The 27,240-nt window shown below is 39.2% G+C and overlaps 1 protein-coding gene across 1 annotated transcript in view; it reads left to right on the top strand.

Moving 5' to 3' along the window:
• Positions 1–27,240, top strand: part of SORCS2 (sortilin related VPS10 domain containing receptor 2) — a 388,331-nt gene that overhangs the window by 320,426 nt on the left and 40,665 nt on the right. Inside the window, exons 13-15 of the mRNA XM_050895504.1 lie at positions 10,856–10,932; positions 18,195–18,286; positions 19,749–19,856. Of these exons, the coding sequence (XP_050751461.1) occupies positions 10,856–10,932; positions 18,195–18,286; positions 19,749–19,856 (277 nt within the window). The remainder of the gene's footprint in view (positions 1–10,855; positions 10,933–18,194; positions 18,287–19,748; positions 19,857–27,240) is intronic.

The raw sequence follows: 27,240 nt of genomic DNA, 5'->3' as shown, positions 1-27,240 counted from the left end.
CTACTCATCAAGAAAAATATTCACATAACTATGTTTTACTTTGTATCCTTGTGATTCATCTATTCATTTCATTTAATTTTCTGCTTCTTTGTTTCAAAATTATTGAAATGTTAGCTGTTCTAATAGTTTTTTTAAATTGCATTATTTTATTCTAATATTATGGATTATGTTTAGGTGAAATACACACATGTACTGGTTCTCTTTTCCTAAAATTATATCTGTTTTTAATCAATAATGCTTTCTGCCTTAGCTTACACTAGTCTCTCATAAACAGCTTACTAAATTGCAAATATCCTGAGAATATCAAGGTGAGCATATGTGGTGTTGAAAGAGACTGACAGCTGCCATTACTTCAATATAACTGAAGATTTCAAGTTTTCCCCTAGTGTAAATGGTGTTTAAAGTATTTTACTGGAGGCAGACCTACCTGGTAAAATGCTGCTATGTTTTTATTGACATGAATGAGACTAAGAATTTACACAGTGCCCTTGTAGATATATTTCTATTAGATGTTTCATTCACATTTTATGAATTCCAGTATTTAAAAAAATAACTTTCATCTTAGGGATCATCTTCTAACATAAAGGTACTCCTATTCTAATGTAGGTTCTTAATTTTAACCTCACCACATTGTACCTGAATGCCTTCTAGTAGTAAATTAAGCAATGAGGTTTAATTAATTAGTCCATTACTTCTATTTCATTTTTCGCTGTCCTTGCATTATAATCTGATGTGGTGAACTGATATTCTTTGAGATTTTGGGTTGTTTTCATTTGGTTGGGTTTTGTGGAGTTTAAGTGCATTGTGCTCTGAGATGATATTAGGGATGGCAGGTTGGAAAGGAGTATTTTGCCCTTAATTCCTTCCTAGAACGGGGTGAGATTTTATCACTGTGACATTGTCTTACCGTAGCAGTAGGTAAACTTGTCAACAGCTTTCCTCAATGTGAATATGAGGGAGCCTTTTTGATGACATTCAGGTATCATTAAGAACTGGACTGATGTTAAATTTGACTTGATTGTGGAGCAACCTATAATATAATGGAAATGGTAGAGAGGCACCGTCACTCATAGTGGCTGGTTAAAAAGCTAGGAGGGGTGGTGTGAAAGTGAGAAAAATTTGCCCAAGAGTAGTGCAGTACGTCCCTTCTCATGTAGAAGGTCATGTAGTTGTAAACAGAGCCGAGGGACTTATTTTGTAGTCTTGAAGATCTTGAAGAGCCACTGCATCCCCTTGCCAACAGACAACGTGCATCAACTCTGATTTTAACTTGCATTTACATTATTTGGATGCTCAGGTCATCTGGATTCAGTGCACATGTTCTTATCAGGTAAACCTGATATCCTTGTAAATTTACACTTCTTATCAGAAAGACTTTGCATACAATGAGCTTGAATTTATTCTGGCCTGATCCTTGAAACTGATAATCCTATGCAAATCAACACAAGTACTAGCTTCTTAGCACATACAGAAATCAGATTAGTTGGGCCACATCACACACTATTGGAATTTTACTGTTAGATTTAGGGAGAGCACATCTTCTGGAAATGACTGAAGATGATAAAGATCTGTGAATGTCAGTTGATCACAGTGTGTGTAGGAACCATCAGTGCCTTGTGCTGTGAAAAAGGGAAGTGTATTCTGAGGGTGAAGTAGGTAAATAATTGCCAACGGAGAGAGGGAAATATTAATACTCTGGCAAATACTGTACAGCGACCTTATTAATAAGAATGTGTACAATTCTGATCATCAGTTTTCAGGACCAGTGGGCAGGTGCTAAGAAGGACTACTTGGCAGTTGATGGAAATAGAGAATGTTTACAAGAGGAACCTCATTAGCTGAAAAAAATAAAGGACAATAAAGAATATGATTTTTTTCCTGAAAGTGTAACCGTGGGGTAGAAACAAGTAATGTAAACAAGTGGATAAGAACTAGAAATTAGACAACAGTTTCTAATCGTAAGAGCCATGAAGTTCATCCTGTCAATAACAGCAGTGTGCCTATCAATCAAAAAGGCAAAAAAAAAAAAAAAAATCCCTTTAACATGGAGTTTGGCTACTTTATAGGAAGCTTATAAAACACAGCTGCTTGTGGTAATGGAAAACCTAACCTGTGACTTAAGGATAGTTTTGATACTGTGCTTGAAAATCAGAGCACAGAGACTACTGAATATTGTTTTAATTTAAAAAACAATTAAATGGTAAACAGCTTTAATGCCTAGAGCATTTGGGAAAAATGCAATAATATGATGTTAAAATTGCATCTTTTTAAACTCATATTTACAAATAAAAATTCTACTCTATTAAAGTTGTATAAATAGTTCTAAGGAATGCATATTTTTAGCTTATGTATATATATAAATTGTGCAGACAGAATATTAAATTTTATAGCTGCATATTAAAGTGTTCTTTTAAATAACTGCTTTGCTCCCTTTAAGAAATGTAATAGGATTTTGCATTTACATTTGATTTTCGTGCATTTTAATCTTGGCAACAGCTTCTATTTCTCACAGCATCAGCTATGAAATGTGTGTCAATTGATGTGTAAATTCTTACTATAAACTTGCGAAGGACGTTTCTATGAAAAATGTTTAGAGAAGTGTAGATTTTTCAGGTGCTAGTTTACAATAATCATCTGCTTAGCTTCCAATCCAGATGGCAAATCAAGCAAGCAGTAAATTCTGCACATTCACACGAATTGAGGAAGTGCTGGAAAAGTTCAGTTTACTTTTTGTCATATCAGGCCCAAATACGTTGCATACATTGTGATAAATTTCTATCATTTTTCACAAAAGTATCATACCAGGATGCCACTACCAAAAGGGTGAGGGAAGAGGGAGATGATTGAGCATTTCCCAGTGCATTTTGGAGTGAAGATGCTGCAATTCCCTTGGATTTTTCTCATGTCAACATGTTCCCCCATTCTGATGGTGTGAATCACTCAGCCCTCAGCTGAACACATCTTCAGCTTGCCAGGCAAAAACTGTCTATCTGGGACATTTAAACACAAATTGGTTGTATGTTTGTTCTACACTGTGACTACACGTTTACAAACCATGAAATTTTAGCTTATTGTGCACTGACTGAAGGGATGTTAATTACCAGTAATCTAGGCAAGACACATCTCTCTCTTTGTAGTAGGTATCTGCCTGTGTGCTAAATTTAAGTGGCTGGAAAAGATTTTCCACATTAGAAGGATTATTGAAGTGTTGCATATGGGGATTATTTCTTGTCACAGTAAGCATGTCTAAAATCACATGAAAATATGGGTAAACGCAGTGATAAGTAGCACTTAAAACATGTAAATTAATAGTAAATTGTAAATGAAAGTAGTCTCCCATATTTGTGTGACCCAGTAGGAACCTGCCAAAGTGCCTGAGCAAAGACAAACTTTTAATTACTCTCTTGAGATCTGTATGTGTTTTTCACAGCTATACCACCTTTCCAGAGAGCTTGGCTGGCCACCAGTCATCACTAAAATACATTGCTTTCTTTCCCATCCCTGTGCTACCAACTGCTAAACTGGCAAGTGCAAAGTTACAAATAGCTTGGAGAACTATGTTGAACAGTAGTTAGTACCCCTGTATTCTAGTTTTTGGGACTGCCACCCCTGCAGGGATGGAATGTGTGATTTTACCCAGTTACTTTAAAATGAGCCTTTACTCAGGACAAGTGAAAAAGCAAAAGAGGATTTCCTGCGTCCCAAAGCATAGTTTGAAGAGGTTTATAAGAATGCAAGTAACAGAAATTAAAAATGACTGCGCTTAATCAGAAAATCCAAAATGCAGGCCAAAATATGTCCTTTTGTTTCCTAAATTGAAGAAACAAGGTGTCAGAACGTAACAACAGCAGAGTCATACTGACTCAGGCCAAGAGTCCATCTAGCACAGTATCCTGGCTCTGTTGGTGACAAAAGCCTTTGGGGAAGTGTTTAAGAACAATTCAGGTGTATATGGTCCCCCAGGCCATGTTTTGGGAGAAGGCACACACATGAGACTGTTTCTGATAAGTGCTATGGTCAAGACAGCACGAGGTTTACCTCTTCTAATCTACACAGCTCAACAAAACTATCATGACTGGGGGCACGCCACACACATCCTCAGTTTCATCACACGAAAACACCATTTTCATGGCCTATAACATAACCCTCATGTTGTTTCAGGTAATTCGAAATGGGGGGAGTGGGGGGGAGGCGAGGAAATACACAAATACACGAAAACACATCTTCTGGCCATGGCAGCACCACCTGGGGAGAGCCGGGGCTGAGCGGTATGTGGTGTGAACATGGTCGGGTCATGCCAACTGGCCTCGGCTGCAGGATAGTCTCTGGCCTTCTCTTATATCATGTATGTGTGGTGTTTGCAATAATGCCATCTCTTTATTAGGGACAAATTATGAACCTCTAACAATGCCTTTAACAACAATATATTTAAAATTGGATGAGAAATGTAGAAAGCAAAGTTGAAGCAAGCACTCAGAGCAATTGAAGGGTCTTCTTTCCTGTTCCTGTCATTTAGCTACAAAAAGAAGATAAAATAATATAAGACAAACTTGAGAAGCTTCTGTATTAGAAATAAAACTTGAAATGAGATGGCAAAACACTCTGTGTCGTGTCAGAGGAGTTTTGAGGCCATTTAGATCAAAAAGTGATGTTAAAACGATACCATTTATAGCTCCGGCTAATATAGCCCTGTCATGTTTAACCCCAGCCGCTCGCTCACTCACGCCCCCTGCAGCAGGATGGGGGGAAGAGACTTGGAAGGGTAAAAGTGAGAAAATTCGTGGGTTGAGATAAGAACAGTTTAATAATTGAAACTAAATAATAATAATAAATTGTAATGAAAAGTAAAATAACAAAGAGAGAGACAAATAAAACCCAAGAAAGACAAGTGATGCAAATGAAAACAATTGCTTACCACCAACCAACCGATGCCCAGTGTAGTGGGTAAACCCTGGCTGGACACCAGGTGCCCACCAAAGCCACTCTATCACTCCCCTCCTCAGCTGGACATGGGAGAGAAAATCTAACTAAAGGCTCATGGGTCGAGATAAGGACAGGGAGATCACTCACCAATTACCGTCATGGGCAAAACAGACTTGACTTGGGGAAAAAAATTAATTTAATTAATTACCAGTCAAATCAGAGTAGGATAATGAGAAATAAAACCCAATCTTAAAACACCTTCCCCCCACCCCTCCCTTCTTCCCGAGCTTAACTTCACTCCCAATTTTCTCTACCTCCTCCCCCTCAGCGGCACAGGGGGACGGGGAATGGGGGTTGTGGTCAGTTCATCACACGTTGTTTCTGCCGCTCCTTCCTTCTCAGGGGGAGGACTCCTCACGCTCTTTCCCTGCTCCAGCGTGGGGTCCCTCCCACGGGAGACAGTCCTCCACAAACTTCTCCAATGTGAGTCCTTCCCACCGGCTGCACAAACTGCTCCAGCATGGGTCCCTTCCATGGGGTGCAGTCCTTCAGGAACAGACTGCTCCAGCGTGGGTCCCCTGTGGGGTCACAAGTCCTGCCAGTGAACCTGCTCCAGCGTGGGCTTCCCACAGGGTCACAGCCTCCTTCAGGCATCCACCTGCTCCAGCATGGGGTCCTCCACGGGCTGCAGGTGGATATCTGCTCCACCGTGGACCTCCATGGGCTGCAGGGGGACAGCCTGCCTCACCATGGTCTTCCCCACGGACTGCAGGGGAATCTCTGCTCGGGTGCCTGGAGCTCCTCCTCCCCCTCCTTCTTCACTGACCTTGGTGTCTGCGGAGTTGTTCTTCTCACATCTTCTCACTCCTCTCTCTGGCTGCAATTGCTGCTGTGCGGTAACTTTTTCCCTTTCTTAAATATGTTATCCCAGAGGTGCTACCACCATTGCTGATGGGCTCGGCCTTGGCCAGTGGCGGATCCATCTTGGAGCCGGCTGGCATTGGCTCTATCGGACATAGGGGAAGCTTCTAGCAGCTTCTCACAGAAGCCAGCCCTGTAGCCCCCCTGCTACCAAACCCTTGCTATGCAAACCCAATACACCCAGCTTGTCCCTGAGCAGCGGCCCCCTGGCCAAACTTCCCCCTAGTTTTATTGCTGAGCATGACGTCCTATGGTATGGAATATCCCTTTGGTCAGTCAGGGTCAGCTGTCCCGGCTGTGTCCCCTCCCAACTTCTTGTGCACCCCCAGCCTCCTCGCTGGTGGGGTGGTGTGAGAAGCAGAAAAGGCCTTGGCTCTGTGTAAGCGCTGCTCAGCATTAACTAAAACATCCCTGTATTATCAACACTGTTTCCAGCACAAATCCAAAACATAGCTCCGTACTAGCTACTATGAAGAAAATTAACTCTACCCCAGCCAAAACCAGCACAAGCCTGCACTTCATTACCCATTCCAGATGCAGTAACTTTTTCAGTATGAACCTGAATTGCCTTCAGTGTATTAGATTACCTTTACTTGTTGCCACAGATGGATTTTGAGATCTAACACAGACCCACTAAAATGATAGAAAAGTTTCCATGTTGTAGTGGCACACCTGAGGAGTTACTGCAGATATTTACAGCTGTAATAAGGAGCACAGATTTGGTGTGATTCACCAGGCAAACAGCACACTGATGTTTTTGGGTGTGCAGTACAGTCCATCACTTCAGGATGTGGTGGGAATGGTACTTACACACTGTAAGTGTTGGCTTCCAGTCCTCGGGCTGAGCATAATTTGGCTGTTTCTCACCTTCTGTATCACTTGACCGCGATGTCAGTTGTGCACATGTGTTATTGGCTGCCACGCCACAAATATGGTTCATAATTCTCCTCAGATACGGCACGGAAACTTTCAGGATGTCTCAGCTCTACTTTGAGTGCTCCTGTGACTTTGCAGTTGTTTGTTTGTAATGTTAATGTCAGGATTTTTTGCATTTCGTTTGATGTGAATTGGAGCTGTTGTAAAGGGGTTTACAGGGTGCTATTACATGTGCTTTGTTTAGTTAGCTGGCTTAATCCAGTAACATGACACACTGCGAGGTAGCTAGAGCCTAAAATTATGCGCTTTATTTTAAATCTCAAAAAGAACAGAATGTCCCAAATCTTTGAAGTTATTTTTTATTAGAACATAAAAAATAAAGTTAAAACAATGTAACTCTTTAAATAGAGAAAACTCATAACTCTTGTGTGACACATATTAAATAGAAAGGTTTGCAAATAAAACTGGTGACTCCTCTAAGTTTTTTGAAGGACTTCTTAGTTTTATTCCAGTTCTACTTTTTCAGGCTAACAGCTTTCAAAGATATCCTTGGCTTAACTAACTCATCACACACCCCTATGTGGTCTATGGAAATTTCCTTCTGCCTGTCACCTCTGAGATTTGGCTGCATGTCTCTTTCCCACTGCAAAGAACCCCCTGTGCTTTGCAGGAACCTCCCTGTCTCCATTGGTGATGCAGGTTTCCTGCTTGCTGCCTCACCTGCTTTTTCTTTCCGAATCCACTGACGCTGTTTTTCAGCAAGACATGGTCTGCAGTACCTGCATAGGAAACTGCAGCTGAATTGAAAAGTTTTATCTTCCCTGACAGAAAGGGTTTTCTTATGTACTTGAAGACTTGACTTTATAAAGTTTGCAAAATTATGTAATATAATTGCATCTCCTAAAAAATCTGGAAGTAGTGAAAGTTACAGCCTTCATTAATGCACAGAACGTTATGTCAGCAATCAGAAGTTGCTGCATGCACCACTTCTGGGTTTTCACCCTTGGCCTGGGGATGGACTACTTTCAAAGGTCAAAGAGCAGTGAAGTCCTTTTTCCCAAAGCAGTACACCAGCCTCTATGCCAAGCTATGTTTTTTGATAGAATGGCATTTCTCTGTAATTATAACTGAGTCCACCAACTCCTTTTGCTCATTTACCAAGAAAAGGCAATAAAGGTAACACCAAAACTAGAAGAAGTCTTGTCTGTCTTGTTACAGAGCTGCAATTACAAAGCTGTTGCTAATATCTTTCAGTCATTACCGTATCAGCTGGATATAAAAGGCTTTCTAAAGAAGCACAAGTTGATGCTGTTTAGTTTACAGACTAATTCTCCATTAGCTAAGGCAATTTACCACTGCACTTTTTAAAGTGCAGATCCATAGCAATTCTCAAAATAAAGACCTATTCATGCAAGTAGATTTCAGTTAGCGGTGAAAAGAGGTAGAATAAACAGCATTTATCCAGGAGCAAAACTAACAATGCATTCGTTAAAAGTATCTGTACAAAGAAGGGTGTAGACTGACAGCAGTACTTTAGGTTCTAGCAAGCAAATAAATATTTCTATCCTCAGCTATCCCAAAGAAAAAGTTCTGTGAGTAATTGCAGAAGCACAAGAATATACCCTTTCACAGAAACATATACCAGTGAAAACTATATAGAGGAAAGTAAGAATAGCAAAAGAAATATGTTTTGTATAAATAGCAAATCAAATCTCCCTTCCCTTCCTTCAATCCTGAGAAGGTGATTCCTCATTCATACCTCCTTCTAGTGACCAGACTAATCTTTGCTACACAAAGCTGATGGGATCTGGTCCTACTTCCCGATAAGGTCTATGAGACGTGGGAAAATAAAATCATTTTTCCTGATCTTTGCTCACATGGCTTTTTAGGATTCAAAGTGATAATAAGTTCAAAATGGCCATTAACCAAGTAGATTTAAATAAACTTATATTTGGGGAGAGAATACAACCGAATTCAGGTGTGAAGCTTTCATTTTGGAACTGTCTCATTAGGTAATATTCACAACTTAATCATGTTTAATTGTTGGGGTTTTTTCTCTTAACTGGAAGATCTGCCTAAATGAATGCAACATGACTGTAACCAAAAGATGTAGTTTTCCAAGGACTACTGGACAGAATAAAACCAAAAGTTGAATCTGTTCTTAAAAAAAATTGAAACTTTTGTTAGGCCTATGGTCCTTTGTCCTTAACACTGATGGTGTGGTTGTAACTTTCTGTCATTTCTGTCATGGAGGTTTCATTTTGATTGCTGGTATCACTAGAGCCTTTGTTTCTTAAAGCTAGACAGCCTTATGTAAAAATGATAACCCTTTTGTGAAGCCATATGATGGCTCTCGCTACCCTGGCTGCATGGACCAAGTCAGCAGGCAGAGCAGAGGGAAGGTGAGACCATGTGTCTGCCAGGCAAGCACCCCACAGCCTCGGTGGGGTGGGCTGTTTTTCGAAGATGAAGATGTTTGCAGGGAAAGAACAGGGGCTGTTCACTCCACAGTTACCCATTTCTCTTTCCTTCCTGCTTGGCACAACTGCTGTCACATCCAACAGTAGTCATGAGGGTCATCCCTGCACTTTGACTCTAAGCTGGTTTTGGCACATTTTTAATCTTACAGGTTTTACATCTACTTCATCCATACGAGCCTGGTTCTGAACAAGTATGTGTTCAGTCCACATCACCTTCATCCATACTGTACTGACTTTATCAAATCTCCTTATGGCCTACAGGAATAGGGTCTTATTTTCAAAATGACATGGCCAACTAAATCTATGCTGAATTATTTGATAAATGAGAGAGCGTGAGGTGGGTTGGAAAGATGAAAACACAAGAAGGGGCAGTGGCATCTTCTGAAATGTAAGATGCAGTTGAAAGAAATGAACTGACTCCTATAAATTCCCTGATTCAACATAAATATCCTAATCCTGTCTAGGCTGTATTTAGGATTAAATAATGTAGAGTTATACCATTTGTGAGTTATACCATTTGTTATTTATACCATTAAACAGTGGAGCACATGCAATCTTGATGGTCCAAAAAGAGCATGTATTTTGGGCAGTGGGCACTGTCATTCCTCTCAGGAACCTTTCAGGACTAGTGAGCACGCTCTGCATAAACAGATCTGTTTTGGTGGTTAAAACCAGCTATTTATATAACACACAAGTGAAATTTCATACTGCTATCCTAATCTCAAGTGTTTTCTTTCCTTGTCTCTTTTGCTTAAGAGGATCTGATAACTTTTATCTTATTTCTACTGTAAAAACATACAAACCATATATTTAAGTCAAAATCCCCTGGAGGATATAATTTAGAAGGGATATTGTGCTATGATTGCTTCTCCCCTAGAACACTGTAAACTGCTTAGTGGTTTAATAGTTTGCTATTTGAAATACCGCATGTTAAAAGATGGAGATCTCACTGTTTGGGATTGCATCTGCTAAGATCATCTTCCACAAGTTTGTTTTAACACTTGTATTTGCTTTGCAGCAATCTGAATGCTAGCTGCTGCTCCTCAGTGCTTTTTGTCAAAATATTCAGTAGCTTCCTGGTCAATATTTAGGTGAATCAAGTAATTCTGCTTTAGATTCTTTTGTATTTACACACTTTTTCAAACCCCCTGCCCCCTCTTTTCAGTGTTACGTATTTCTCCAGATTCTAGATTTTGCTACCACTTCATAAGGTCTTACAGATAAAACATTTTTTATTTTAACAAGTCAAGTTCAAGATGAGTAATTTTACAGAATGTGATTAAGGTTAAGATATGGCTTCTGAGTTTATGGACATTTCAGAATTACATCTTAAATACGTGTTCTTTTATAATAATTTTTCAGAGTGCAGCAACAAAACTAAAATGTTGGTTTGGGCCTCTGTGTTTCAGTTTTAGAATTAAGCCTCATTGCTCCCACCTATGGCTAGCTAGCAATGTAAAGGAAGAAGATAAAACTGTACATACATGTTTTTAAAAGGATTTATCTAGTGCTACCAGAAATGAAGTAAGCCTGCTGCATCTGAGTTTAGTTCTTGCTCTGACCTGGAAACTTCCCACTCTGACTGGCATCAGGACTAGATCCAATCTCTCTTCCTCATGTGGATCCAACCCTTGTTTCCTCCTGTTTCGTGACAGGTAACCTGGGGTCCCAGCTGGTTGAGTATAAAGAAGAGATGTACATAACGTCTGACTGTGGGAACACATGGCGTCAGGTAGGAAACAGAAATCATCAAAGGCACATGGAAATAATTTTAATGTACCAAATGTGATGAATTTTATAATGCTTAACTAATCTTTATATACCCTCTCTTTTGAAGGAGGTGGCCACTATTATCCCCATTTGGAAACTGGGAGAGATTAAGAAGGTGATTTGCAAAGACTCAAATTGGTCAGGCTGTCAGGTTCTGCTGAAACTCGAATATTTTGGTCTCTTTAAACATCTTATAAGTATCTTGCGTAAAAAACTTAGAGTCTGTTTAGGTTTTCAATAATTTAAGTAATTGTCCCATGCTAATGATGTAGTGGACTTGGGCTAGATCTTGCAGTACAAATATTCCGAGCTAAAAGACATGGTTTAGGTAGAAAGGTAGAAATTCTTCTGCTTTGTAGTATGAAAACTGGTATTTAAGCTTAAACTTTGTTCTTCACTGAAACTGAGAAAGTGAAAAGAGATTTTAAAAAAACAATAAACCTTTGAATGTCTGTTAGTATGATTTAATCAATTCTGAGAGTACAAACACCAAAGTATTAAAAAAAGAACAGTCATGTAGTAGCTGTAATGCCATTTGAATTCTGGATGTCTTTTGCTTCCAATGCCTACTGTCAATTTAAGCATCGCACCTTTATTATGTATTTTTTCCTAAATTGCTCTGTCTTAGCAATGCTTAATCACAGGGATATTTTCTTTCTGTGTGTATATAGCAAGAACACAGAATATGATCTGGAATCTACTTATAATGTATATCCAGGAGAAAAAAAACCACCCTCAAAGGACTAAAGTGTGTCAAAAAGTCGTTTAATTTCAGTTAAAATAGTGTTTTAGTGTTCAGCTGAAATAAAATTGTGTTATTTTCTGAGAACAAGTGTGAAAATGTTCTCACTAGTGTTACTGAGCTTGGGGAGTTTGAGATTAAAAGAGGAAAATACAGTGTCTTCTGCTGCTATTGTAGGGTGCCATTAATACTCCACAGAAGGACTTTTAAAAAGAAATACATTATTTCTGTCATGATAATGTCCTTTGAGGTTTAAAAGATAAATTTTTTTGCCAAATTCCTTCTTGAAGTCTAGCATATGATAAATAGGTGTTTAAAACCAAAAACCTTCCAAGATTTACAGTGGGTACTGTGTTGTCTAATACTTCACAGAGGCCTCTAATAATTTATTGTCACCATTTGCCAAAGTTCTATAGCTTTTCTGGGGTGAAAAATAAGAAGAAAAGAGTGAAGGGGATCAAATTCATATTTTTTCTGCTTTTTGTGAGACACTCAGGCAAATGATATGTGATGAAACTTGACCTGAAGATGACTATTCATGCTGTAAAACCAACCACAAACTGATCCCTCATTATGACAGTCAAAATGAAAAACACCATTGCTAGCTTTACTTTAATTAAAACTGCTACGAAGCCTTTGGAGGAGCTTACTCAATCTTTATATTTGTGATCAGAATGAAAATGTAGATTCTTGTATGTATTTTATGGCCTCACTGTTCATGATCAAACAGTTCTTCCAGAGGACAGCAGTACATTTCCTTTCTCTGTTGGAGTTCATGCAACAAAAGACAAGGCTTCACTCAGATGATACAGGAATTACTTAGTAAATTATGTGTCTCGTGAGCTGGCAAAAGCAGAGCAAAGCTCATGTTTTGGCACAACTCTTCAGGTGGGTTTAAGTCACTGACTTGGAAACTTTGCGGTTGTCATTAGTGAGTGCGTGTCACCTTCCTCACATGCCACACATGATGCTGCAGAGCTGCCTACAGACTAGAAGAGGAGCAGTCTGTGCTTGTGTAGAGTGACAGAGCAACACAGAAAAGTAAATATAAAAGACTTAGGAGAAAAGGCAGTTCAAGGGATTAATTAAAAGCTTTCCTGAAATAATAGCAGTATTGGTTCATAGGAATATAGGACTGGGAAGAAGGTCAAAGATCATGTAATTCAACCGTGTGCTCTGAGACAACATCAAACGTACTAGGAACATCTCTAACAGAGGTTTGCCAGACCTATTTGCTAATCCTTCACTATAGGAGATTGTCCAGTCTGACTATGTGGTGTTTCACCATTCTTCATAGATTTTTCTGAATATTTAACATAAGCTGACTGTGCTTTTTGCTGTTGTTCTTGCAGTTTCACGAATTCTGCAAGATAAGTTGATTTCTTCTTGTCTTTGGAGAGGAGTGGTTTCCTGTCACCTTTGAATAACTTTTCAGATGTTGAAAGGTGATTATCATGTCTACCCAGAGTATAGGGTTTTTCCCCTCGGAAAACAACAAGCTCAAATCCACTGATTTTCCTAATGGATCAAATTTCTAAAGTGCTTTTCCTTTTTGTTGCTCATTGATTGGACTATGTAATATGACATCCCTCTCCTGAAGCATGATAAAACTGAATGCAAAATTACAAATTTTATCAGTACTAAACAGAATGAAACGATTGCCCTTGATGTCTTGACATGACTGGCACCTCATTTCAGAAGATTTCTCTTCTTTGCACTAGCATCACATTGTTGACTCAGATTCAGTTTGTGATTCATAACTGGGACCAGTCCCTGAGTTCCTGAATTTGTAATACAGTCTCAATTTAACCATGATCTACTGATCATTTTCCTTCCATAATTTCTTAACCAGCTGTATACACTTAAATGATTTCAACTGAACCCATATTTCCATAGCCTGCATATGGTACGGTCATATGAGAGTTCAGGAAGACTTACTATGTGTCCTGGTTTCGGCTGGGAGGTGGGATATACAGACAGTGTTTATAGGTAGAAATAAAAATGCCCAAATGAGAGTTTTGTGAAAATAAGTAAATACTGGTGATAAATGGAAAAGTAAAAACAAGGATTGTGATTATCAGTAGCCACAATACCACTTGGGCTGGCTCCAGTTGTTCTTCTGCCTTTCTGTTGCATGATGCCTGACCTCTTGAAACCGTTGATCCACTGCGTACCATTTTAAGGCAAACTGAAATTTGTGACTGTGTATTTGTGGTGGGTTGACCCTGGCTGGACACCAGGTGCCCACCAAAGCCGCTCTATCACTCCCCTCCTCAGCTGGACAGGGGAGAGAAAATCTAACTAAAGGCTCATGGGTCGAGATAAGGACAGGGAGATCACTCACCAATTGCTGTCATGGGCAAAACAGACTTGACTTGGGGAAAAAAAATTAATTTAATTAGTTACCAGTCAAATCAGAGTAGGATAATGAGAAATAAAACCCAATCTTAAAACACCTTCCCCCCACCCCTCCCTTCTTCCCAGGCTTAACTTTACTCCCAATTTTCTCTACCTCCTCCCCCTCAGCGGCACAGGGGGACGGGGAATGGGGGTTGCGGTCAGTTCATCAGACGTTGTTTCTGCCGCTCCTTCCTCCTCAGGGGGAGGACTCCTCACGCTCTTTCCCTGCTCCAGCGTGGGGTCCCTCCCACAGGAGACAGTCCTCCACGAACTTCTCCAACATGAGTCCTTCCCATGGGCTACAGTTCTTCATGAACTGCTCCAGCATGGGTCCCTTCCATGGGGTGCAGTCCTTCGAGAACAGACTGCTCCAGCGTGGGTCCCCCGCGGGGTCACAAGTCCTGCCAGCAAACCTGCTCCAGCGTGGGCTCCCCTTTCCACGGGTCCACAGGTCCTGCCAGGAGCCTGCTCCAGCATGGGGTCCTCCACGGGCTGCAGGTGGATATCTGCTCCACCGTGGACCTCCATGGGCTGCAGGGGGACAGCCTGCCTCACCATGGTCTTCCCCACGGACTGCAGGGGAATCTCTGCTCGGGTGCCTGGAGCACCTCCTCCCCCTCCTGCTTCACTGACCTCAGTGTCTGAACAGTTGTTCCTCTCACATCTTCTCACTCCTCTCTCTGGCTGCAGTTGCTGCTGCGCAGTAACTTTTTCCCCTTCTTAACTATGTTATCCCAGAGGTGCTACCACCATCACTGATGGGCTCGGCCTTGGCCAGCGGCGGGTCTGTCTTGGAGCCGGCTGGCATTGGCTCTATCAGACATAGGGGAAGCTTCTAGCAGCTTCTCACAGAAGCCACCCCTGCAGCCCCCCTGCTACCAAACCCTTGCCATGCAAACCCAATACAGTGTTGTACAACATTGCACTGTAAATAACAGTAGTTTAGGAGCTGACTGACAAGTAGCTTAAACGCCCGTGCAGCAGCCTGTAGGAGAAGGGAATCTCACCTTGACATTATCATGAACTACGTGGGCTCTAGATCATCCTAAGTGAACCACGAAGATGTAGCCTAAGGTGAACTTGTGGGACAGATATGTCTATTTGGAAGATTTCTCTGTCTATTATACGAGGAAAACAATATCATAAAAAGTGTTAATGAACATGATAGGAGTCGGATAGATAAATAAAGCTTGCATCCTGGGAGAAATGGGCTACCTTTGAACACAATTTCAGACCATACAGGTTTTAAACATTTTTTTCCCTTGTGGGGCCTGTTTTTTCAGTCCTGATTTTTAAAATATTAGGATACTCTGTCAAATGCTAAGGATGACCTTGTGTATACAAATGAGTGTGTTTTATTTATTTTAAAAAAACACCCTGATTTCTGTTCACAGTTAATGGTTGCCATTGCTATTTCAACAGCATCTGTTACAACACTGTGCTTGAAATAGGGCAAACAGAGTAAGAGAAAGGTCTGGCTTTCAAAAGAAATGGCTTAAATAAAAGGAAAAAATCAGCAACAAAAACCCTCTCATATTTGATCTGCTACCAAAGTAGCTAGTGGAGCAACAAAATGCTCAATTAAGCTAATAAGGTTACACAGAAAGTCTGTTGTATGTGTAGGAATGGAATCTAGATCTCTGGAGCCTTAGTCCAGTGCTTTTTTTATTGGAATATTATTTCTCTATGTCAAATCCTTTTGTATCAAAGCAATTTGGGAAATCTTTGTTTAAGCAAGACTACTTTTTTTTCTGCAGACATCTTAAAAGATGGATGGTAACACCTTTAAACACAACAGGAAAGGCTGCAATCCCAGCCTCTCACCCCTGAGGAGGTCCAACTGGCTTATTCTGTGTAGGAAAACAAAACTGAATTTAGAAGTGGATGTCACTGTGAGAGAAGCAAGTGACCTTGGGTATTTTTGGTTACTTTTGAAACTTATGTATCTCAGAGTAAAGTTGTGTGGTGTATGTTTCTCTAGGATCATTTAAACATGTTTTCATTGATTTCATGGAGGTCTCCTAATTGCTCCCAACAGATATCCTGCCCTGAAATAGGTGCTGACGTTGTTAGGACAGACACAGGAAAAAACATGGAGAGCATAGGGAGGGGAGAGAGGGAGAGAAAAGAAGTTGACATTACAATTGTAAACCATATAACATGCTCTTTACAGAAGAAGAAAAAAGCATAGAAATAGGTTATAAAAATCTGCTTCTGTAGTTGCTGGCTACTAGTAAGGATCATAATAAATTTATTACCTGACTTTAGTTAGTGGAGAGACATATATCTGAATTCGTGGCTGTGTACATACATATCACTTGTTCCTGGGTTCAAACTTCAACTCTGACACTGGGACCACCTTTGCCTAAATACTTTGCAAACTGTCTTGGTTTTGTTTCTAGAAAGTAGACATAAATATTTACTTTTGTGCTGAACTCCACAGGCATGAAATCATTTATTCTTTTCAATATACTGAAGATGAAGAGTTGCTTTCATCAGGAATGTCACACATTTTGGTTATTAAATGTTTGAAACGTGTGCAAGAAGAGCGTGATATAAAGATGGCATTAATGTGCCTGTACTGTGTCTGCTGTGCTTTATAGCATGCCAAGTGGATGTAGGGTAAAGCTGGGGTACTGAAATGGTGCATGAGGACATGCATGAGGACTGGGATAATTTGGATAAAGTGATGCGGATACCCGCTTTCTTTATCTTCCATATGATGGTGAAGCTTTTGGAGTCTTCGTGTCCCAGCATACACCATTTCATTTTGATTTGAGCAAAAGTTCAAACAAAGTTTAGAGGAGGATCAAAATTCTGCTTGCTTATCTGACTCCAGCTGATCTCATCCTTTTGAAGTGCATCTAAAATTAATGTCTACCCTTTAGTGAATTCTCTTCTAAAATATGCAGCTGCGTGGAACAAGTAGATAGGACTGTAAATGCCTCATATCAGGGTTTCGCCTGTAAATTGGCAACACTGAAAAGCCGATCAGCCACTTGAAGCCCTAGGATTCCCATAAAATATGCTCTTACTAGATGAGAGGAAGACTGAATTCTGAACCCAAATTAAATGCTTACTATTTTTGAAGTAATTGTGAATGTGCTGTAAGATACTTTTTCCCCCCTCTGGTTCAGTCTTGCTGATAAATCCTGTAAATGTAGCATTTAGTATTGTCAAAAAAAGAAACATTTAGTATTGTCAGTTTTTTTTCATTCACAAGGCAAAGTAAAGCTAACCTTTATGTTTTTCACCTTCACTTTGCCAAAGCTTGTAGGAGGCTGCATGTTCGTCTATTAACTGCTAAGTGTGTGTAGTAACTCTCTCTTTATGACCTGCTGTTATGTTAAATGAACTTTCACAGGTTAATAACATGAGTAAACCCTGTCTTAAAACAGATTTTAGATGTAAAAAAGGGAAGATATCTACCTGTTCATTTATTTTAGCTGATGACCTCTAGAAAATGAATGAAAATAATTTAGGAAATTTTGAATCCTTTGTACCATTAAATCAATATTACATGTATTTTGGTTCAGAACTCAGAGTGGCCTCTGTGTGAGATCACATAAAGTTTGAATTTAAATAAATCATTGACACTGGAAATGCAGAAAACATGCTTGCACCAATTATTTCAAGTTCTGTAGAGTCTGGAGAACATGTGAGAAAGTCACAGACAGCAGTACGTTTTCTATTTTTCTTAGAATTAGACTACAAAGCATTTTATTCTGCAAGATACACAGAATATGGCAAATACCGAAGTAAGGTGATAGGTCACTTGGTGATATATAATAGAAAGGAATGCAGGTTGCATACTGTGAGAAATATAAGCTTGGGCTAAAATTACCTTAGGCAGTTTAATCTGAGTGTGATTTGAACCTGAACGTTTTCTGATTCACGTGCTTAACTTTCTTTTCTTTTACAGCTGGGAGAAATATAAGAGTTAAACTGACTTTTATGTCCTTTTCAATTTGAAGTGCGGACATTATAAAACATAGAAGTCTTTTAATCCTGGTTTGCTCATACATTTTATTTCTGCTGTTTTGTACATTTGCTTAGCTGGCCTTTTTTTGTCTGACTTGTAGGTCTTTGAAGAAGAGCACCACATCTTGTACCTGGACCATGGTGGAGTTATTGTGGCCATCAAAGACACCTCTATCCCTCTGAAAATACTCAAGTAATCCTACAGTCAATTAGAGTAGAGCTATTGTGTATTCGAGACCTCAGGCAAAGTTCAGAGTTTAAGATGAGCATTTCAATGAGATCATGTATGAAATGCAGGTGGTCAGCTCAATTTAACCTTCATTAAGTCAACAAAATACAAGTGGATGTTTTCTTAAAGATTACTTCACGGTGCTGAAAGTACCATGGCATAACACATTAATCATAAGAAAATTTTCTTGCATCAGTGTAGGTATTTTTGCTTGAAAGGCTATCCTGGAACTCTACAGTACAAGCCATGTTCAGCATGATTGTTATCTGCTACTGGTTTGCACCAGCAGTATATGGCAACGATGCTCAATCTATGATGCCTACGTGGCTTAGGTATCCAGTCAGGATAGTTCATTCATACTGTAATAAAGCTCTGTCCCCTCCAAGGGCCACAGTGGATGAAGACATTGGAGAATAGCCCTGAGTTGCTCTGGCAAGAGCAATATAATTTGGGAGCCAACATGGAAAGGACTTATGTGTACTTATGTGCTGTGTAACACAGTATGCAAGAAGCCCAGTTCATCTGAGATATTCATGCACATATTAACTGTAGTATGCGTAGATCCTGTCATATAGTGATAATGCAGCAAATGGCCTTCTCAGCTTGTTTGGCAGGAAAGGTTTGCTGCAAAGCATTTTGTTGTAAAATATTGAGTTTTAAACTGCATGACAGTGAAGCAAAATATGGTAACCTTATGTAATGGCATACAAAACTATCATCATTGGCATAAAAAACGTAAGAGATCTTTATCACTTGTGACTAGGTTCATTTTTGCATAATACTGTATACACTAATAGGAACTAGGCAATATACTTGGTTAGCTAGAATGAAAGCCATCATTAACCTACTATGCAAAAGATCTGGAGGAAATGTACAAAAGAAAAGAGACTTTGATTTGTAAATTTTGGGCACACAGAGTATTTGAAATATGTTTTGCTGATTCATCAACATCTTTTGCAAATTTTTAAGTGGATGGTAACAGCTGTGAAAGGCCATCATCTTGGTGCCTGCAGTTACCGCACCTCCCACATGTTTTAGCAATTGGGCTGTTTTGTCTCTCATGTTTCACCGACCTCTGCTTAACAGGTCTCTAGCTCAGAGACTACTAGAAAGAATGAAGTGTAAATTAACTTGCTCTTGAACCTACAAGGTAGCAAGATAGTTTGTTGACAGACCTCAGTTTTTATCTGCCTGAGAATTTCCATTGTTGTGGCAAATTTATTATACACCTTCTAATAAAGATGTAAGCCCCTGGATACATTGCTGAGAAAAAGATCACATTAATATGATATACTGTCCAGGCATATTGTATTTTGGTGATCGTAAATCCTGGGCTTTAGTAGTGAGGGGATTTTTTTTTTGAATGAATGAATTCTATTTTGTATAATAATAGTTGTAAATGAAAATAATTTCTGCTTTTTTACAGGTTCAGCATAGATGAAGGCCAAACTTGGAGTACACATAATTTTACCAGCACTTCAGTCTTTGTAGATGGATTACTTAGTGAACCTGGAGATGAGACACTGGTCATGACGTAAGTTTCTGGTTTCATCTCTTTTTTCAGGGCTCTCTCTGCTTATGCACTTGAGCATATTTTTAATTGTGGATGTTTGCGATAGTCCTTGAGTCAGTGGCTTTTGCTTCTTGCAGTCACACAGGCTCTTACACTGATGTCCAAACAGCCCTAGTATGCAACCTGTCTTTGAAATTATCTGACTGCAGTATTTCAGATTGTAAAGATGAAGTGTTATGTTCATATGAAATCTAGCAAAGTTACCACTGAAGAGAGTGGAATAATAGGACTGCAAATACAAATCTGAGAAACGTAGGTAAAAAAATAATTATTTCCTGCATTTTTTCTGCTTTCTACAGATTCTTAGGCAGACTTCAAAAATGTTAAATATCTATCCTTTCTTCTTGTGAAAATTGTCTTCACAGTGAAAACAACTATATTGTTGTCCTAGTAACTAACATTGCAGTACTTTGTGTAACCAAACACTGTGCTAACAAATACACATTTTTATTCTGTGCAGTGACTGAGGCAGATGCTGTGAATAGAGTTAAAAATAACCAAATTCTGCAACTCAGGCCCCTGTTTATCTGTCTTTTTCCAAAGGGCCAGGGACATCCGGATCTGAGCTGCAGGTTGTGCTCCGTCTCTCGGCTAAACGCTAATATTTTAGAAGTGTGTGAGAGTAAAAAACACCTGTCCAATTAGGGAGAAAGGCACATGCTGACTGCAGCAGGAAAGGGGAATGCACTCAGAGATGTGCAGGTTGTTACGTGTGCTCCTGTCAGAACAGCTTGTGCGATCCTTTATATTGGAGCTCAGCGTGTTCACAACAAGCTTTTTCTCCTAGGAGTTACAAATAGAGCTGCCTTTGACAGGTACCAGTGGCATTTGCCCCAGGGGAAAAAAAAAAAAAAAAAAGCACAGCGTGGAGTTGTGTATAGGATCCTCAGCAAAACAGAAATCCTACCCGATGTACTTAAAAGCATAGCACCAAGTTCATAACGCTGTACTGTGCAGGGGTGAATTTGGTCTGTTAGTTCGTTCTTTCTTTCTCCACTGTCCCATTTATCCTCCAGTGGAAGTACAGGGATCAAAAGCTTATCCTAAACTGTACTTACTGGCAGATAAAACAATGTGTGATGACTATATGCTCGGGGGGGGGGGGGGGGTGTCCTATTAAGTATCATTAAAAACAGTGATTTTGTGAAGATGTCTTTAAATATCTGGCTGAATGGGCTAAAGAGCTCTTGTAAAACACAATGCCTTTTTGAAATGATCCATCGGAAATATAGAAAACTGTAGCTAGATTTGTTACATGAGCCCAGATTGACAAAAAAGCATCGTATGACTTGCATGTTTCTAAGGACAGAACAAGAGTCTGACTCCAGCATCTCAGTGCCAGGCTTGTGGGATCTTACTTTGCAGCTAGTTCTACTGGACATGGAGGACATCAACAACTTACTGTCAGAGACTGGTCCTGAAAAGACTTGCAGCCTTCCTACCAGACTCTAAAGCTAATGGGAAGAGTAAACTTACAGTATGTGTTTCCTTGTTGCCATTATGTCAGCTTCCTCGTCTCTCCTACTGCTTTTGATTGGGTTTTACCTTCACGGTGACGTTGTCTGCCCGATGGTGCTCTGTCTGACTTTACATCAAGACCTTTTATCATTCTGTCTGGCTTAGGTCATTTTCTCTCAAAACTTCATGCTTGTACTGAGTTGTTGTGCATGACTTAATCTACAGTGATTTGCTGCTTTTGAGAAATGTCACCCACTGATATGCACTCCCTGGAAGAAAAAAAAAAAATCAACTATGCCATCTTTTCCATTTTATTAGATAAAACATGTTTTTTCTTCTGGGTAGAACATGGTAAGGTGAACTTGTGTATGGTAATGGGAATAAATTAACAGTGTCTTTCACCCTAAAGAATCCCCAAATCCATTACTAAAACCTAGTCTGACATTTTTTACTTGTACAGGAATTTCATTTTCTCCCTTTGGTAGGGAGTTTGAGTAAGGACTTTGAGTAAAGAGTCCAATGTCAAAATCTGCATAAATTAGTAGAGATAACATAATTCTGAAGTGGGAAGGTAATAACTGAAGAAGTGTACAGTGAAACTGTGGAGCAGAGACTGTTTTATTTAAAGCTTCTAGAATAAACTCATAAAAGAGTCAAAGAATATTTTACTTGTATGGAAAACAGCTGTTACTGTAGGATAAAATCCCAGTTCCACTGAAACCAGCTTAGGGATTTTCTTCAAGGTTTTTAATTTTTATTAAAAAAAAAAAAAACCACACATAAAGATTATCTGGGAAAGACATTAAGGGACCTGGTAACTCTGTGTGTAAGACAGACTTCTCATTCTCCAGCATGGTGACTGGGATGTTGACCTGACTTGTAAGGGACTTCCATTTGAATTCCTGTTCTGTCCTAACTTACCCAAAATGAAGTGGTCTGGTAAGCTTTACTGAAGAAACAGGGGAATGTGAACCTGGTTGCCTCAAGTCTTCATTTCAGAAAGTTTTGTGTTTTCTCCAAAACAGAGAAAAAACAAATGTTGACTTGTCAAAAGTTTTCATAAAACTGAGTTGTCATCTGCCAGTCGATATTAATCTAAATCATTCATCCAAATCCCCTGCAGTATTCAAAATATGTACACTCAAATGCCAAGGAAAATATGTTTTATTCCATTGTGCTCTGCAATAGACCTAGTTAAGATTTTTAGGAGTTTTAAGTGGTAAAGTATTCAAAAACTTTAGAAAACTTATTCTGTGTAAAAATCAATTTCTAAATAGACGTAGTTAAGAATTTTAGGAAAGATAAGCAATAAAGTATTCATAAAGGTTAGGAAACTTAATCTGTGTAAAAATCAATTTCTAAATGAAGAGCTCAAATCCACCTTTTATTGCTAAATGAATACGTAAGGTTTGCTAAGAAATTTTCTCAACTAATTGATATATATTCATCAAAATAGTGCATGGTCTAGTAGGCTTTATTTTGTTCTAAATTCTTTAAGAATGAAAGTTACTGCAACCCAGTGTTATACTTAACAATATATTATATTTGGGAAAAATTACTTAATAATGCTGGATTGAGTAATGGCCCAACTCAGTGGAAAAAGGAAGAATTTTTGTGTGTCTGAAATATTGATGTTCCTCGTCAGAGGAAGTATTTCATGTAATGGAAGTTTCAAACCTGTTAAAATGACTTCTAAATCACAGTTCAGCTTCTGGGAGTGTTTCCCAAACCGGGTTATTTAGGTTGCAGTGTAAACCCAGTAGGCACGATAACCATGGTACCGCAGACCATGGCCCCTTTTAAAAGGCCAATAAGAGGTTACAGAAAAGGAGTGCTTTTCTTTATGTCAGGTAGAATCAAAATCTTCCTTATGGGTAATTGAATTTTTTTCCAGAGAGATTTTTTTTCTACGGTCTCATAGAGTAACAGCTTAAGGTGCTGCTGGGAACTTTATGACATCTCTGAACGGCAGAACTCCTGCATGTGAGTTTTGCTGTCTTTAAAGTCCGTTGTTGCATTCCTGTTGGGTTCCTAGGTGATAATGGAAACAAGAAAATAGTCTAGTTTAAACTTAATCAAAACAAGGTGGATGTGATATTAACAGGTGTTAGATATTAGGGAGAACCATCTGGATTTTTGCAACTGTCGATTCTGCTAGGAATGTCAACCTCACATTTAACAACATTAATAACAGCCAACATCACGTGTAGTTTGTGGGGCTTATTGTTGTGCCACACATGGCAGCACGCTACCTTTCCTGTTGTCTTTGAGGATTTTACTAGGTAGAGGCACTTCTCTGTGTTGTGAATTCTTCACTACTAACTTTCTCATACTGCAACCCTTAAAAAAGGTAGATAAATGGTAGATAAAGCCTCATTATGTAAGAGAATAGCTGGTTTCCCAAGGCAAATTCTAGGTTTTATTTGCAGCTGGTTAATCTATTGTTTGAGAAGCATTGCTCAGTTATGAAATGGTTGTTCTGCTCTCTGCATAATGAAGACCATATCTGTCTGTCAATAGATGGAGGAAACATACAGAAAGTCAGGAAAATAATGGTGAAAAAAGCATTGAAAAAGTAAACTGGTTACTCTATTTCAATCTAATCTAGATATCGGCTAATCCAAATGTACAGATGCCTGTTTAGTGGCGAGTCTAATGCTTTTACTGGCATCTCTGTGTCCATGCCTGCACTGTCTTGCGCTCCAAGACCACAGGTTGGCAGTGACACTACAATACATTTCTTTTCTTTCCATAAACTTTTCATAACATATTCAGAAGCATGGGAACATGTTGCTTTCAGTGTCTTGCTAAAGCCCATATTTAGTACATTTTGAGGGCAGACCTGGAAATATATTTGAATAAGAGGAACTGAAAGGTTAGGAATCCATGTCTTGTAAGAATCTTTTATTACCTTGTCCCTATTTAAAGGAGGAGAGAAGGACAGAAAAAGGGTGACGTGACTTTTTCATTCAGATAGAGTCTTTGTGTCATTTTGAGCCCCTGTCACTAAGTGAGTCCCTGCTCTAACTTCTCTTTCAGGGAGACAGTTCCATTTTAGTTTCTAGTTCTAATAAATGCTGCTGATGAGGTAGACATTAGAAACTTAGGCCAACAATAAAATTGTTCAAACATTTTACTTAATTTTGGATGGGGCCTTGAACTCCATTTTGCTATATTTTGCTCTCAAAATGAAGGAGCCACAATTTAGGTGACCATAGGCTATTTACTCTGGCTCTGCCAGGTGAAGTCTGAATAAAGAATTTCCTACCTGTGACCAAAGAGGCCTGATTTTAAAATACGTGAGTAGGAAAAAAGAAAAAAAAATTAGCTAAAGAATTAATTATAAAATTTTGTAAGTATCCCAAATTACTTTGATCTTTAAGTAAGATGACAGCAGAGACCTGAATGATGCAAAGCTATCCTCTACAATGTCATATGTTTCTCTTTAAATTAATCCATTTTGTTCACTGTCTACCTTGTATTTACTTCTGCATAAGGCATCAGGCTAGACATTAAATCTGCAATTTTTTCCGAACAGTTTACATGTTAAAAGGTTGTTCTTGGACAGGAATTTACCAAACAGAAAAAAACATCATGGAGCCACTGAGCTTCTGGATAAAATGGGAACATGCTCATCCTACTCCTCAGCACTTCTCAGAACCTAAGCATTCATTTCCGTTCTTTTTCCCCAAAAGAGCTGAAACCAAGATGTTTTGGCATAAAAGAATGAATGGCAATTATTTTGGGGGGGCAGGAAACAATGAAAAAACATATTTTGGTTCAATTTCAACTAAATTGTTTCCTCCCCTCATTTTTCACTTTGGCAGCCGAACCAAAAAAAAAAAAAAACCCAAACCAAAAAACCCAAACCCTACTCTTCTCTTTTGTGCATGAAGTATAGGCATGTGTTTGTAGTTTAAGGCACTTAAATCCTAAGTGTCTCAGCGTATTTGCACATGATCTGTTGTGTACACAAGCACTGTTTATGTGCAGTTGCTTTATGTAGGCAGGTGGGTACTTTTGCACATGGAAGCATTCATCATTTCTGTAGTTGCAATTTAGGAAGGCCACTGAAAATGTGACCTCTGTTACGTTCTTTTGGGGAATTAGAAAAATATGCTGAATTATAATCTTGATGTATAACAGACTGCAGCTTGAATCTTACATTACTTTCATCCATTTTACTGGTATGAATCCTTTGACTTATCTAGTTTTTGTTGATTTTACAATGGTGTAAAGGAAGCCAAGACAACTGTTAGAAGGAAAGCATGTCTCTAAAGATTCGTCTGTCATTTTCTTTTTGAAAATAGTAGGCTTTAAATAGCACTGTAGGACACAGTCATGTCTAACCTGCTCTTCCAACCCATATCCCCTTGGAAAATCTTTCACTAATAATGTTACTGCTTCTGTGAGTTAAGGAGAACACTACCTGTTGGCAGTGGTTACACTAGAGATAAAGTGCATCCTTCCATGCCACGACCTCGTCGCTTTACTCCCTCAACTTGGTAATTTCTTTACAGATTTTGGCATGGGGAGGTCATGTGTCTTGCTGTATGTTCAAAGGCACTGTAATAATATGGACTACAACAGGCAAAATAAAAAGAAGATTGTCACATTTATTTGCTTTTTCAGTTATATTGTCATCATTTGTAGTAAAGGTCTAAGTGAAGCAAAGGACTCGGCTCTTTGCGCTCACCATAAATTGACAAGAAACTTCTAACACACTACTCCTTTTATGTAAAAGACAACTGAGAAAGTTGCTGCTGTTTTAATGTAAATGGCCTCTGATATCTAGTGAACTGTAAGGTGGATTAAGTATTCAATCTGAAATTGCGTTTGTGTTACAAACATAATCAGGGAGGTGTGACAGTTAAAAAAAATATTTTAACAGTACAGTAAGTTCAATGACAATTGTATTTCCTACTAATATGATTTACTACAGGAAAGGAAGCCTTATATGGGGAAAAAGATCTAAATACCACTTTTTAGCATAGCTCTGTGACTGCTTCCATTTAAACAAACACTTTCCAAGAGACGGACTGAGAGTTGTTAAAATAATTAACTAGCATCTCTGAGGGTCTTGTTTCCTTTCCCAGCTTGGTTACATACTCACTGTTGGATACTGAGGTTTAGACCCATAAAGAATTTCAGGTACCTACCTTTTTGCACATGCTTGGACATCTTTGCTTAGGTGCTGCCCAGAGGAATTTAGAAATGTTATCCAAGATGGAGCCATTGAGATTGCCCATATCACCTGTATGTGGGGTCCTCAATTGACCCTGATTCAAACCCTAGGTTTTATTGTCAGTAGTTTTATGCATTTTAAGGCTCTCCCAAAAAACTAGAGGTCCTGTCCCACCCCCAACTGGCATGTCAAGTTAGCAGAGTGTGTCAACAGGGCAGTATAGGACTGTGCAGACAAATTCTGCTACCTTGGCAGCATGCTGTTTCAAACATCACGGTTGATGACAAAGTCATATAGAGGCGAGCAAAAGCCAGTGCAGCACTTGGGACATTAAAGCAGTGTGTCTAGAATGAGAGAGGCATCTGATTTCAAACAAAAGTAGCTGTGCATCATGCAGTTGTCATCACTAGTCTTCAGTACGACTGCAAAACTTGGACAATTTAAGTTGCTACATTAAACATCTGAATAAATTCCACATGTGCTGTCTTTGTGACCTTGGTGGGGTAGCACAGCACGATCGCTCCTGCCACTCTGAGGTCTTTGAGTGTTCCCAGAAATTCATCAGTAAAGCAAAACCGTTGCAGGTTGAGCTGTGCTGCTCTGAGGATCCAGACATCAGGCTGCTCAAAGCCATTTTCTTTGTCCGGAGACAATATGGCTAACAGCTCAAAGGTAAACCACCATAATACTACAAAAGGTTGC

The sequence above is a fragment of the Gymnogyps californianus genome, chromosome 4, assembly GCF_018139145.2.
Source record: "Gymnogyps californianus isolate 813 chromosome 4, ASM1813914v2, whole genome shotgun sequence".
Lineage (NCBI taxonomy): Eukaryota > Metazoa > Chordata > Aves > Accipitriformes > Cathartidae > Gymnogyps > Gymnogyps californianus.
Note: the sequence above shows the minus strand (reverse complement) of the source record. Positions and strands in the feature narration are given on the sequence as shown.